At 32.0% G+C, this 15,279-nt stretch overlaps 1 protein-coding gene across 1 annotated transcript in view; it reads left to right on the top strand.

Moving 5' to 3' along the window:
- The window catches only part of NBEA (neurobeachin), an 817,699-nt gene that overhangs the window by 173,639 nt on the left and 628,781 nt on the right, over positions 1 to 15,279 (top strand). Inside the window, exons 12-14 of the mRNA XM_081128332.1 lie at positions 10,108 to 10,260; positions 11,442 to 11,610; positions 14,838 to 14,917. Coding sequence (XP_080984458.1) covers positions 10,108 to 10,260; positions 11,442 to 11,610; positions 14,838 to 14,917 — 402 coding nt within the window. The remainder of the gene's footprint in view (positions 1 to 10,107; positions 10,261 to 11,441; positions 11,611 to 14,837; positions 14,918 to 15,279) is intronic.

Here is a 15,279-nt window from a genome sequence, read left to right on the forward strand (position 1 = left end):
TTTACTGATGGTTTATCAGCATCATTCTAAAGTGAGCTTTTGTTTTTACACTAAAAGTTAGCTTAAAATTAGAAATATGTGAAAAGACTTCAAATCAAGTAAATACGCTTATTCAGTTCATTCTTTCTCAGAATCAATGTCCTTAATATTATACTGTCAGTTTAGTGGGTATAAATATTTTCTCTTTGTGGTATTTATTTGCATTTTTTAGATTTTGAATAAGATTGGATATATATATGCCTATATATGTATTGGACATTTATTGTTTCTCTTCTGTGAAATACTTACTTATGTCCTTTGCCAATTTTCCCTACTAGCTTCGAGACCCCCACTCCTAGGCAATTTGTAATCTACTTTTTGTCTTTGTGATCTTATGTATTCTAGATATTTTTTATAAGGAATCATATAATATTTGTCCTTTTGTAACTGGCTTATTTCACTGAGTATAATTTTTACAAGATGCATACCTGTTGTAGCATATATCAGAGCTTCATTCCTTTTTGAAACTGAACAATATCCCATTGTATGTATTTACTACATTTTGTTTATTCATCTGTCAATGGACATTTGTATTGTTTGTATCTTTTGGCTACTATGAATAATGCTGCTATGAATGGTCATGTACAAGTTTGTGTATAGAGATATGTTTTTATTTCTCTTGGGTAGATATCTGTGAATTGATTTTCTTGGTCCTATTGTACCTCTATGTTCAATCATTTAAGAAACTGCTAGACTGTTTTCCAAAGTAGCTCTACCATTTTGCATTTCTATCTGCTTTTTTTTTTCTAGCCATCATCTTAGTAGGTGTGAAATGGCATATTATTTTTTTTTGCATTTCTTTGATATCTAATGATGTTAAGCAACTTCATGTGCATGTTGCCTATTTGTATACATTTTTTGAGAAATGTTTATTTAGAACTTTTGCCAATTTTAAATAATTGGAATTATGTGTTTGTTTTAATTATTGAGTTGTAGGAGTTATGTGATTTGCAAAGGTATTCTTATTTATTAGATATGTGATTTGCAAAGGTATTCTTCCATTCTGTAGATCATATTGTATTATCATTTGTATTTCTCTGATGACAAATTAAGTTGAGCATTTTCATATATTCATTGTCTTTTTTGTTATCTTTTTTCATTAAAACATGCAGTGATGCCCATTTTCATTTGAATTGCCTACCATTTTCTTATTAATTTATGGAACTTCTGTATATATCCCGGATATGAGTCCTCTGTTGGATATGTATTGCAAATATCTCTTCTTCTGCACCTTGCCTTTTCACTCTCCTAATCGTGTTTTTTTAATGAATAAAAGTCCTTAATTTAAATGTAGGTCATGCTTTCATTTTCTTTTATGATTAGCCCAGTTTGGATTCTTATGTATGCCAAAGCCATGAGACTCAAAATTATGTTTTACATTTTACTTTTCACATTTAGATTTACAGTACACCTCCAGTTGAATTTTGTGTATAGTATGAGATATAAAGGTCAAAATTTATTTTTTTATGTATTCTCTCTTTCTCTCTCTGTGTATATGTGTGCGTATGTGTGCATGTATATATATGAATGACTGGGCGACCATCTGTACATGAGGTCATTTCCAGAATCTTATCTATTGTTTTTTTTCCCTGTCTTTGAGGCAATACAACATTATCTTGATATCTCATAGTGTGCCATTTAGCTTTATTGTTCTTTGAAATTGCCTTGGCTATTCTTGAGTCTCTGCACAAGTATATACGTCACCTTTATAATTTTCACCAAAAAAAATCCTAGGAATTTTATTGTATTAGGTTGACATGTTTCATTGAATCTTTAAATTCATACACTTAGTATATCATTCTGTTTATTTAGGTCTCTTTGGAAGATTTCTGTGTAGAAAACTTTTTGCTGGATTTTTTACCTAGATAGTTGAGGTTTTATAAATTTAATTTTTTATTTGTTATTGGTAAATAGAAATATAATTGATGTTTATACTGATCTTTTATATACTTATCTTGTTATTCCTCTCTTAAACCTAGTAGTTTGCAGATTTAAAAAATTCTGTTAAAAATCATATATCTGAGAATGATAATTTTTTTTCTTTTTAATACATTTTATGTTTTTCCTCCCTTGATTAACTGTACCATCTAAGACATTCATTATAGTGTTGAATAGAAGTTGTAATGGTGAGCATTCCTATCTAATTTCAGATTTCATGGGCAAAACTATCAATTATTATCAACTAAGTAAGATATATGGTATAGATTATATTTTTCTCCCATTGATCCCAACCACACTGCACCTCCCACTCCAGGCCTTCACCACATTATTGTCTGTGTCCATGGGTTATGCATATAAGTTTTAGGTTACTCTCTCCCCACCCACCTACCCCCACTTACCCTCCGAGGTTCCTCTGTATGTTCCATGCTTCTATGTCTCTGGATCTGTTTTGTTCATCGGTTTATTATGTTCATTAGATTGCACATATGAGTAAGATAATGTGATACTTCTCTTTCTTTGACTGGTTTATCTCAAATAGCTTTGTACTCTCCAGGTCCCACTTTGCTGACTCAGAGCGCAAGGGGTCCGTTTTTACAGTTGCTTAGTATTCCATGGTGTAAATGTTCGAGAAGATGCTTGATACCATTCCAGTCTTCTTGACCTTGTAGAGACTGGTTTTGTGCCCTAACATGTGGTCTGTCATTGAGAATGTCCCGTGTGCACTTGAGGAGAATGTCTATTCTGCAGCTTTGGCGTGAAATGTTATGTAAATGTCAATTAAATCCATCTGATCTAGTGTGTCATTTAGAGTCACTGTTTCCTTGATGATTTTTTGGTCTGGAAGATCTATACACTAAAGTCAGTGGTGTGTTAAGTTCCCCTACTATGACTGTATTGCTCTTGATCTCACCCTTAGAGTCCTCCAGTAGTTTTTTTTTTCTCTTCAGCCTGTGTGAGTCTTTTGATCTGAGGTTAGTCTCTTGTAGACAACATATATTTGGGTCCTGTTTTGTTATCCATTCGCGTACCCTATGTTTTGATTAGAACATTTAATACATTTACATTTAAGGTTCTTATTGATCGGTGCTTATCTATTGCCATTTTAATTCTTTGTGACTATATTTCTCTCTCTCAATTTCTACTTCTTATTACAACAGTCCCTTTAACATTTCTTGTAATGCTGGTTTGGTGGTAATAAACTTCTTTAGACTTTTCTGGTCTGGAAAGCTCTTTATTTCACCATCTATTTTGAATGATAGCCTTGCTGGGTAGAGTATTGTTGGTTTCAGATCCTTGCTTTTCATTACCTTGAACAGTTCATGCCATTCCCTTCTGGCTTGTAGGGTTTCTGATAAGAAATCAGCTGACAGATTTATGGGAACTCCTTTGCAAGTAACAACTTCCTTTTCCCTTACTGCCTTTAAGATTCTCTTCGTCTTGAATTTTTGGCATTTTAATTATGTTGTGTCTGGGTGAGGTCCTCTTTGGGTTCTTCTTGCTTGGGACACTCTGTGCCTCATGAACCTGTGTGACTTTTCCTTCACCAGGTTAGGGAGGTTTTCTGCCATTATTTCTTCAAACAGGTTCTCTAACCCTTGCTGACTTTCTTCCTCTTCTGGCATTCATTCATATGATGTGAATATTTTTACATATAATTTTGTCCAACAGCTCCTTTAAACTGTCCTCCAGTTTTTTAATTGTTTTTTTCTTTTTGGTTCTCTGATTAAGTTATTTTTTTTCTACCGTTTTCTAATTAGCTGATTCAGTCCTTATCTTCCCATAAAGTGCTATTTATTCTTTCTAATGTATTTTTTATTTCTACTGTATCATTTTTAATTTCTTTCATGGTTTCCATATCTTTTCTCATGCTGTTGAGCATCCTTATGATCAGTATTCTGAACTCTATATCTGATAGATTACTTTTCTCCATTTCATTTAACTCTTCTTCTAGTGAATTCTTTTGTTCTTTCTATTGGGCCATGTTTTTTTGATCTCCTTATTTTGGCTGCCTGTTTGGATTTTTTTCTGTGTATTAATTAGATCGCTGGGACCCCCAGTCTTTTGGATGGTCTCTGGTCCCAACCAATGTCAGACGCTGTTTGTGATTGGCCTTTAGTACCCTGTTTGAAGCTTTCAGCACTCCACTGCTCTTGTTCCTTCTGCTGGGCTGGGTGCATTTGGAAAGGACCAGGATGCACACCAAGGTCATAGATTATGTTTTGTTGATTTTTTAAATCAAATTAAGAAACTGTCTCTTTCAAGTTTGCTAAGAATTTTCTTTATTGAAAATAGGTGTTGAATTTTATCAAATGCTTTCTCTGCATTACTTTAGTTATGATCTTTCTACATTTTTTATTAGTTTAGTGAATTACATTGATTTTAAAATGTGAAATCATTCTTATATCCTTGGAATCCTCTCTAGTCTTAGGTTCATTCCCATTCTAACTAGGCTTTCATCTCTTTACTTCCCTTAAAATGGCTGTGCATCACCAGTAGCCTTCATATTCTTAAACCTCATGATTCTCAGTCTTCATCTTACTTGACCTTTTAACATTTTAGTTTAACATTCTTTCCTTGCAATGCTTTCTTCAATTGTATTTTGTGACAGTATTCTTTGTTTCTTTTCTTTTTACCTCCTTGGACTCTTTTTATTCTCTCCTAGTAGTTCCTCCCCTTGTTTCTAAATTCTAAGATGGTGGTGCTTTGGTATTGAATTCTGGAAACCTTTTTACTTTTCTGTTTACAGTTTAATTGAGTTTACCATTTCCTTAGCTATCATTATCCTATAAATACCAAATATTCTCAAATGTGTATCTCCAACCACAACCTTTCCTTTGACTGCTAGTCTCTCATATTCATCTCCAGGTGGTGCCTAGTAAGCTTCACAAATATAAATTATCCAAACTATTACTTTTTATTTTCCTCTATAATCTTCAGTCTTTTGTTAGTTAATAACATCACCATTCAACAGGTACTTCAGACCAAAAATGTTAATCCTTTTTTACTCTACTTTTTCACACAGTAATTTCATAATCTCAGCAAATTTTCTTGCTTAGTGTCAAAACATATTCAGAATCATTGACTACTTTATAGTTACTATTCTACTCCTTTCTATATCCGTGGATATTATCTCAGTTCAAATTATCATCTTTCGCCATTGGTTACCCATAGTCCACTTTTCACTTGCAGTCAGGCTAGCACTCCTAAAATGTGCCAGATCTTATAACTCCATTCTTTTTGAGTAAATTCACAAATTTCTTACTTCTGATATCATCTCTCTAACATTCTCCTATTTGCCTTCTCTTTTGCAGTCACATTGGTCATAAAAAGGCTTTAGTCTTTCTTGTAAAAACTAAAATGGTAATCATATGCCCATCTCAGAACTTTTGAATTTTTCCCCCATTGCTTTGATCATTCTTTCCATAGATACACACATAGCTTGATTGTACACTTCATTCAGGATTTTTCTTACCACACCTTATCAGAGAAGGCTTCCCCATCACTGCAAATAGAATTGAATTTTTTACACCACCATTCTGATATTTTTAAAAATTTGTCTTTTGTAGATAGCATATATTTGGGTCTTGTTTTCTTATCTATTCAGCTGCCCTGTGTCTTTTGATTGGAGCATTTAACCCCAAATATATGCTGCCTACATGAGATCAACCTCAGAACAAAAGACCCACACAGGCTGGGAAAAAACAAAAACCAAAAAAAACTTCTGGAGGACTTTAAGGGAGAGATCGACAGCAACATATTCATAGTACGGGACTGTAACACCCCACTGACTTTACATACTTTTCCAGACAAAAAATCAACAAGGAAATAGTGACTCTAAATGACACACTAGATCAGATGGTTTTAATTGACATTTACAGAACATTTCACTCCAAGACTGCAGAATAGACATTCTCCTCAAGTGCACATGGCACATTCTCAAAGGTAGACCACGTTAGGACACAAAACAAGTCTCTATAAATTCAAGAAGATTGAAATCATATCAAGCATCTTCTTGGGGCTTTACACCATCGAATACTATGCGGCTGTTAAAAAGGAGAATCTCTTACCCTTTGAGACAGCATGGTGGGACTTGGAGAGTGTTATACTAAGTGAGATAAACCATTCAGAGAAAGACAAGTACCACATGAACTCACTGATACGTGGCATCTAATGAACAAAATAAACTGGTGAACCAAATAAATCCAGAGACATACAAGCATGGAACAGACTGATGAATCTCAGATGGAAGGCGTGTGTGTGTGTGTGTGTGTGTGTGTGTGTGTGTGTGTGTGTATAGGAAGGTATTAACCTAAGAACTTATATGCATATATGCATATTCCATGGACATAGACAATAGTGTCAGGTGCAGGGTGGAGGGGATCAGTGGGGAAAAAGGAGACATTTGTAATACTTTCAACAATAAAGATAAATTAAAGCATTTAAAATAATTGTTTATTTTCTGCCTCCTTTCACTAGAATGTAGGCTTTAGATTCATGAAAGCAGGGGCAATATCTTTTTTTTTCTCACCTTATTGCTGTATCTTCAACACCTAACAGAGAGCCTGACTTAATGAATATTTTTTGAATTGAATAAATGAAATAGTTACTTGCTTCTTTGATTATCTAAAGAGAATATGCTGTCCGGCCGGGCGTGGCTCAGTGGTTAAGCGTCCACCTAGGATCCAGGCGATCAGGGTTCAGTTCCCGGTCAGGGCACATCCCCGGGTTGCGGGCTGCAGCCCATCAATGACTCTCTCATCATTGATGTTTCTATCTCTCTCTCTCCCTCTCCTTTCCTCTCTCTGAAATCAATAAAGATATATTTAAAAAATAAAAATAAAAAATAAAGAGAATATGCTTTATCAGTGAGTGTTTACATTGTTTTATTTTTAAATAATCAGCTTCCAGGTGAGTAGCATAGATAATAATGATTCCATTTCTATTTTATCATCAATTGATAACAAGTTAATGGTCAACTATCTTACCTTCATTTCCTGTCTTAAAAGGTATAAATTAGCTATCAAGGAAGGTAGTCTAAAATCTATAAGTTATCAAGGAAAGTAATCTGATCATAGAGGCCTTGATATTCATCACATTTAGACTGTTTCATGAAAAACGTTTAAGGTATTTTGTTTTATTTTGCCAAATATGAATCTTCTTGAAACTATTATTACTTAAAAATAGAATATATTAGATAAGCTATATGAAATTAAAACTAGTGAAGGACTGGCTGAAGTTTTCCATAATCATTGATCTCTTTTTTAATTGTATTCCCCTTTCCATGAATAATATTTTAGAATTTAAAAATATTATATTCTTTCCATTAAAGTTCCTTTAAAATGAGTGCCTAATCTTTTCTGTTTTGTTTTTACTCAAGTATTTTTTTGTTTTTCTCTCCCTATCCCCTTTAATAACTCAAGTGTTTGTTAGAACCATTTCCTTTATCTTCTTAAAAAATTCTCATGTAAAGTTATGCCCTAAGGCTTGGTTTGAATTTTGTAGCACTATTGCTTATTTACTAACCATTGGTGTTTTGTGAAACATACAAGCCTACTAATAGAAAATTATTGCTGGTCTTACCATTCTTAACCTAATTAAATGCCACCTTTCAGTAATACCTTCCTTTTACCATCCTTCTACAAATTTCCTGTCCACTTCATGTTTCCTTCATTCACTTATAAGCACTTAGAATATTACATATTTTATCCTTTTATTTTATTTATTGTATACCTCTGCCTTTTTAAAACAACAATGTTTTTTATTGATTTCAGAAAGAGGAAAGGAGAGGGGGAGAGAGAGAGAAACATCAGTGATGAGAGACAATCATTGATTGGCTGCTTCCTGGAAGCTCGCCCCCTACTGGGGATAGAGCTCACAACCCAGGCATGTGCCCTGACCAGGAATTGAACCATGGACCTCTTGGTTCATGGGTCGATGCTCAACCACTGGGCAACACTGGCCAGGCACCTCTGCCTTCTTTGTCCTTACAATGTAAGTTCTATGAGGGCAGTTGTCATCTTCTTAACTGTTTTTTCAACAGTCCTGAGGAGAGTGCCTAGAAAATAGTAAATATTCAACATATTTATTTTCTGAATGGCTGAATGAAAAGTTTCATGCTCTAACTTTACAGTAAAGGAAATGTATATAAGAGTTTTACAAGGTGAGTGAACATGATGACACAAACTGGTGTTAGGTAGGTGAAACTGGGCAAAAGAATTATTTGCTTGGTTCAATGAAAATTTTTTAGTTTTGAGTTTTATTTCCTTTAGATACTGTGAGCAATCTTCACTACTTATTGTCTCCTACCCTAATTCATATATTGTTGTTGAGTACTCGCATATTATAATCATTTGAGTTTGTGATTGCTTATGTAGAAGTATGGAAATCCATGGCATGCTTAAATCAAATTTACTGAGTTGTCCTTGTCATGAGCATGATGAATGTAAGTAATATTACACCTTAATAATCCTATACTGATAGTTGGACTTTTATCAGTGGATAATGCAGATAAAGTTGTAATATGACCTGCACTTTAAGGTTGAGTAGTAAGTGATTCTTTACCCTGGAGAGGCTGATAATACTGCAAAAATGGTCACTAGATGAGGAAGAAGAGATTTGTGTAAGCAGATACATTTTTTGACATTTGATTTTCAATTATTAGCTTCTTTGAACATCTTTTCCTCTATAATATTTTCTACTGAAATTATATGCTAGCCCTGGCTAGTTTTGCTCAGTGGTGTCAGCTTCAGCCTGGGTACTGAAGGGTCCCAGGTTTGGTTCCAGCCAGGGGTGTGTGCCTTGGTTGCAGGATCCATCTCCAGTCCCAGTCAGGGCATGTGCGGGAGGCAAGCAATTGATGTGAACACATCAATGTTCCTCTCTCTTTCTCTCTCTCTTCCCCCACTTCCACTCTCTCTGAAGAGCAATGAAAAAAAATATCTTCTGGTAAGGATTTTTTTTTAAAAAAGTATACTTTAGTATAGCAATGTCCAGTTAAAGTCTAATGCAAGTTTCATATGCTATTTAAATTTTTTTCAGTAAAAAGTAACTGGTGCAACTAACTTTAATAATATATTTTATTTGACCTAGTATATCCAAAATATTACCACTTTAACACATACTCAATAAGAAAAAGAATAATAAGTATATTGTATTTTTTTTTCATTCTAAACCTTCAAAATCCAAGATGTACATAACTACAGCATGTATTACTTAGAACTAGACACATTTTCAAGGGCTTAGTAGCCACATATGACTAGTGGCTACTCTTTTGGACAGAAGCCTTAAGGTTTGATTTGAATTTTGGGATATCTATCATTCATCTAAATAACATTGGCAGTTGAAAATTCTTGATGGGAGTACTCAGCATAGACATAGTGTTATATGAAGCTTTGGAAGCCTAAAATATCCAGGGAGAGTATATTTATGGAGAAGAGAGTACCAAATAATCTTCAGCAGTTTCCATCTTTTTAAGCAAAGGACACAGAAGTAATCTGATGGTCATGTACTCCAAAGGGGGGCAGTATTTTCAAGATCTGTTTTTCCAACTATGAATAGGTCAAAAAAGTTTATGATGTGCAAGATGCATTCCATTTGTCAATGTGAAATTCATTTGTAACTTTTTGAAGAAAGTATTCAGTAGAATGGTAGCGTCAATTTATCTTCCCTTTGGATTGGAATTAGCAAGAACACCTCTCTATCCTAATGTCTTTTTATTTATTTTTTGTGTGTGTATTCAATTAATATTAGTTCATTTTAATTTTGTTTGTTTAAAATCTTTTTACCATCAATTTCTACAAAAATGGAATAAAATCATTTATTATTCATAACTTACTTTATTTCTTTAGCTTGAGTTAATAGTGGTATTTTTTAAACAGATATTTATCTTCAGTTGCTCTGGAAAGAGCTTCAGATAACAAACTGTCATTCAGAGAATTATCTTAAAATTCTAAGTTTCTAAATATAATTAAATTTTAAATAGCAAAGGAAATATAAAGTTTTTTTCAACTTTTTATTTAAAATATTAACAACAGAATATGAAAAATGAATATGTACTTATATTTAGTCAAGAATTTTACGCTTTGATATTCTCCATAGTTTTAGCTTGAATTTGTTTTCTTTCTTTAGTCCTCACGAGTTCATATAACTAGAGCTGTCCTAGAGCAATTTTTATCCTTTGCAAAATACCTTGATGGTTTATCCCATGGAGCACCTTTGCTGAAGCAGCTTTGTGATCACATTTTATTCAACCCAGCCATCTGGATACATACACCTGCAAAGGTAAAAGTTTATTTTCATTTATTTTATTTTAGTATAATGTTATAAATAATATTTATTGGATCTAAACTATCCTGTAGAAAACATTTGGAATTTTCAGCTTATTTTGTAGTCATTATGAAGCAGTTGTATTAAGTAGTATCAGAAATCAAAATATTCAATACATAACTATTAAAATAAATGAAACTATAGTTAAAATTATACTGGATGTAATAACTGGATTCTGAAGTCATTAGGTGTGGTTTATACTTTTCCAAGAAAGAGAATTTGGTATACTAATTATTAGAAGACTAAGAAAAGAGAAAATAACAGGTAACCAACTGTAGTATGATAATTGTTATCATGTGATAGGAAAATTGCTTGTATTGTAAATGTAGAGTTTATGTTATGATGTAAATATTATTTGTTTTAAAATAGATATATACATAAGAATTTTTTTTCTAGATATAAACATAAAATTTTTAGTATTTTTACATACCTACACTTACCCCTTTTATAGTCTGGTATAAATCAATAATGAGGGGTATCTTTTATGAATTTGAGCTGCCTTTTGCAATTTTCAAATCTTTCAGTAACTTTGTGTAAATAATGGTTAAGTTTTGACTTTTATTATGATTTATCATGTTCATTATAGTGCTAATCTCAAACCTGAAGTTCGTTCACTATTTCAACACGGTATTTGACTTGTCATTTCTCTGTTTACATGGTTAGACTGCCGTATTGTGGCAATGGGTTGTGGTATTTTGAAATTACATGAACTTTTAAGATATATGACAACAATATGTATTTTTGGCAGATATGACATAGCTGTCTGATGTTATTTCTGTTCTTTTGAGCTGCTGAAATGTACTTTGATATAGGGTTTTAGTCTAGTTGAATTTTTGAATAATTTGATCATCTTTTCAGATACTTTGAATGGAAATATAGATTTATTTAAAATTATTTCATGGTTAATAGCTATTACATTACCTTTATTAAAAGAAATGTTATTAGAATGTGTTATTGCAGATTGTTTTTTAATATAAAAATATTTAATAAATATTTATTTTTAACCTCATAATAGATGCTACTTCGTTGGCCTTTACTCATTTTCATTTAAGTTAGAATAGAATGTATATGCATAATATAAACACTTGAAGCATTTTAAGTTTATTTTAATGTTCTGTTAATATTTTGTGTATTAGGTTCAGCTTTCTCTATATACCTATTTGTCTGCTGAATTTATTGGAACTGCTACCATTTATACCACCATACGTAGAGTAGGAACAGTGTTACAGCTAATGCACACATTAAAATATTACTACTGGGTCATTAATCCTGCTGACAGTAGTGGCATTACACCTAAAGGATTAGGTAAGTGTAATACTTACCTGTACTTTACACTGTACTATGATTGTTCTATATTCTGAGTATTGTTATAGTGAACTGATATGCATAGTTATAAGAATATCACTGAACTTTTGTCTTTCTTATAGTAAACTAGTATATTGAGGATTTTTTGTGGTCAAGAAGTTTATAACTCTGCAATATTAAATTATTTTCGGAATAAAGGCAGGTAAAAGAAATAATATTCTACTTTGTAGCCAATATGCTTATTGTGATGCCTGAATATATATTTATAATATTAAAAACATGAATATATTGGTCATTGTCTGTGAATTCTAATACAGTTGCTTCAACATTTTGAAATTGTTTACTTGTTTCCCAAACTTCACTATTTCTTACAAGTATAGTAGAAGCTAATTATTCACTGCAGTGTGCTGTTTAAAATATATTGACAGGTTTTCTAATTATATAAAAATACATACTCATTGTAGAAAATACAAGAATATAACAGAAAAATTATTCATAACCCAAACTTCAGGAATTAACTGTTACAAGTTTGGCATGTGTTCTTTCACTAGTTCTCATTGAATACATGTGTGAAATATTTAAACTCTTACAGAATTGAGATTTTCGCATGTTTTTTATTCTTGGCTCTACATAGTATTATAAATGGATGTACCATTTACATATTTCTAAACTTTTGATTCTATGAATAATCAAATCTACAAATAATTCAGTGGTCAATTTCATTGTACATAATCATTTACCTCATTTTTTTTTTTTTTTAATGTATCTTTATTGATTTCAGAGAGAGGAAAGGAGAAGGAGAGAGAGAGATAGAAACATCAATGATGAGAGAGTCATTGATTGGCCGCCTCCTACACGCCCCCAACTGGGGATCGAGCCCGCAACCCCAGGCATGTGCCCTGACCGGGAATCGAACCTGATCGACTGGATCCTAGGTCAATGCTCAACCACTGAGCCACGCCCAGCCAGGCTTACCTCATTTTTGATTTGTTTAGAATTACTGAGAAATGGTCTCATAATAAATACTGTCAGTTTTTTTCAGAAATATTGTACCAGTTTACAATTTTACCAGTAGCATGTTAGAGTGCTTTTCTCAGCTTATTGACAATAGCATTGCAAATTATTGTTTTATAAAAATCTTTTTGATAGGTTAAAATAGCATTTCACTACTTTGATAATCCTTTATCAGCTTGTTTTTACATCTTTTATTTTATTTATATGTTTTTATTGATTTCAGAGAGAGAGAGAGAGACAGAGAGAGAGAGACAGAGAGAGAAACATCAATGATGAGAGAGTCATAGATCAGCTGCCTCCATACATGCACCCCCTATTGGGGATTGTGCATGTGCCCCCACCAGGAATAGAACCATGACCTCGTTTCATAGGTCCACACTCAACCACTGAGCCATTCCGGCAGCACACCTGCCAGGACTTTTATGCCTTTTATTAATGGGACTTTAAAAATTATGTTATTTGAACTCAGATATATTATTCTGTCATTTATATCTCCTTCTGTTGCTTTTAAACTTAACAATGCCTAAAATTTACTGAATGTTTACTATGAGTTGTAATCTATGCTGAGCATTTTACATGTTAATTTTATTTAATCATTTATATGTAATGTAATTATATATATACATATTTACACTTACACATAAGACTGTATCCAATTTTCACTATTTTGTTACTTGCATTTTGTAGATTGGGAAAAATAATTCGCAGAACTAAAATTTGAATCATGTTTATCTGACTCAGAGCCCTTGTTCTTGAACACTAACTTTGATAGAGTTTTCTTTATTTAGGCAAATCATATATTCACACATATCCCTGCTTTAAACAATTAATTTCTAATTTATAAAATATTTGCAATAATTGTACAGGGAATTCTCATATGCCCCTACCATATTTCCCAATGTTTTTACCATGTAGACTTTATTCTCTACTTTTATGTAAATATAAACACACATATATATGCATATTTTTTAATCATTTGAGAATAAATTATATGTGTGATGCCCTATTACCCCTAAATACTCTCCTGTTTATTTCCTAAAACTTAAGGACTTGTCTTAGATAACCAAAGGCAACCATAAAATCAAGGAATTAAGATTAAATACAATACTGTCATCTAATCCAAAGGTTCCATTGAAATTTCATCAATTATCTCAATAATACACTTTCTGGGGGGATTCTCCCCTATTCCCAGTTGAGGATCTATGTACTATTGGCAAGAGTGGGGCAGAACTGTAGAGAGCAGTATGGGAAATGGGAAAAAGATTTCTTTCTCAAGTGTAGACAGGGTGGATTGTTCGAATGTTAATTTGCTTTGAGATATAATAATCTACAGGTTAATTTTTCCTGAATAAATGAGAGATGTTAGAAATTATACATAAAGAGATTGTAGTTTTAAAACTTATAGAGAAGCTATATAAATCCTGGTTGCATTAAGAAAAGTTTGATGTTTAAGGACTTTCATGGTTCTAGCTACCTAACTTAAAAGCATAATTTAATTATTCTATATTACATGTATTATTGTATATTCTCATTGTTGGTAATTAAATATTTATAGTTAATTACTTTAAAATTTAGTTGTTAAGATGGAATTGATATATATACTTTCATTGCTCTTGTCATTTTCATTTATTGACTCAAAAACATTTATCGAGTGTCCACTATAATATGTATTTGCTATATACAGGTAACATGGAAGAAAAAAGCTGCAAAACAAATAACTACAATAGAGTGTCACTTTTTCTATGCTTTGTTTTATAATGTGTGAGATGAAAATGGAGACAATGTTTAAATGAAGACAGGTTTGAAGATGGAAGAAGTGTTGGGAAAACCTGTATTTGAGGGTGGAAAGGAAACCAACATATTAATAGAAGATTTCTTTCTCAAGTGTAGACAGAGTGGAAAAAGTATCTGTGTAACCACCTGATGATTATACATTTATCAATGTATAGTAATATAATTTTTAAAAATTAATTCTTTCCCCCAAATCTGACATTTAGTGAATAATTTGAAATCACCAAAAATCTAAAAATTAATGTTTAGATTCTTTGCTATAATTGAAATTATACAGCATTAATAGTAATAAATATTATAATTATAATAAATATAACTATTAAAGAATTCCATAGTATACTAACATTATTTCATTAAGACTATTTAATATGGATTTTTTTTCTGTGTTTTTTTTTTTCTTCTTGATTTTTGTTTTATTTCAGATGGTCCACGGCCATCACAAAAAGAAATTATATCACTACGGGCATTTATGCTACTTTTTCTTAAACAGCTTATACTAAAGGTAAAATAATTTTATGTAATTCAGAAGTATAATATGTTAGGTGAAAAGGGATTTTGGCATAGTTTAAAATCATTATCATACAATTAGCACAAACTGTGTTTAATTCATGAATTGCTTTCAAAAGTTTATAAATCTTACTATTAACTTTTGTTTAATTTGACTTTCTGTTAAATACTCTCTGAGATCCTCTGTACTAAAGGATATAGCACAAATGGCAAGGGACATGTGAATAAGAAACAAGTGTAAAGATTTTATTCCAGAAAATGGTTTGTGTCCCTTATTTGTAAGGCTTACATTAATGTATTTTATCAAAATAGGATTTTTAAAAGATTAAGATTTAAAAAATGGAAAATGAAGATAAA

This window comes from Miniopterus schreibersii (assembly GCF_964146895.1).
Source record: "Miniopterus schreibersii genome assembly, chromosome: 2".
Lineage (NCBI taxonomy): Eukaryota > Metazoa > Chordata > Mammalia > Chiroptera > Miniopteridae > Miniopterus > Miniopterus schreibersii.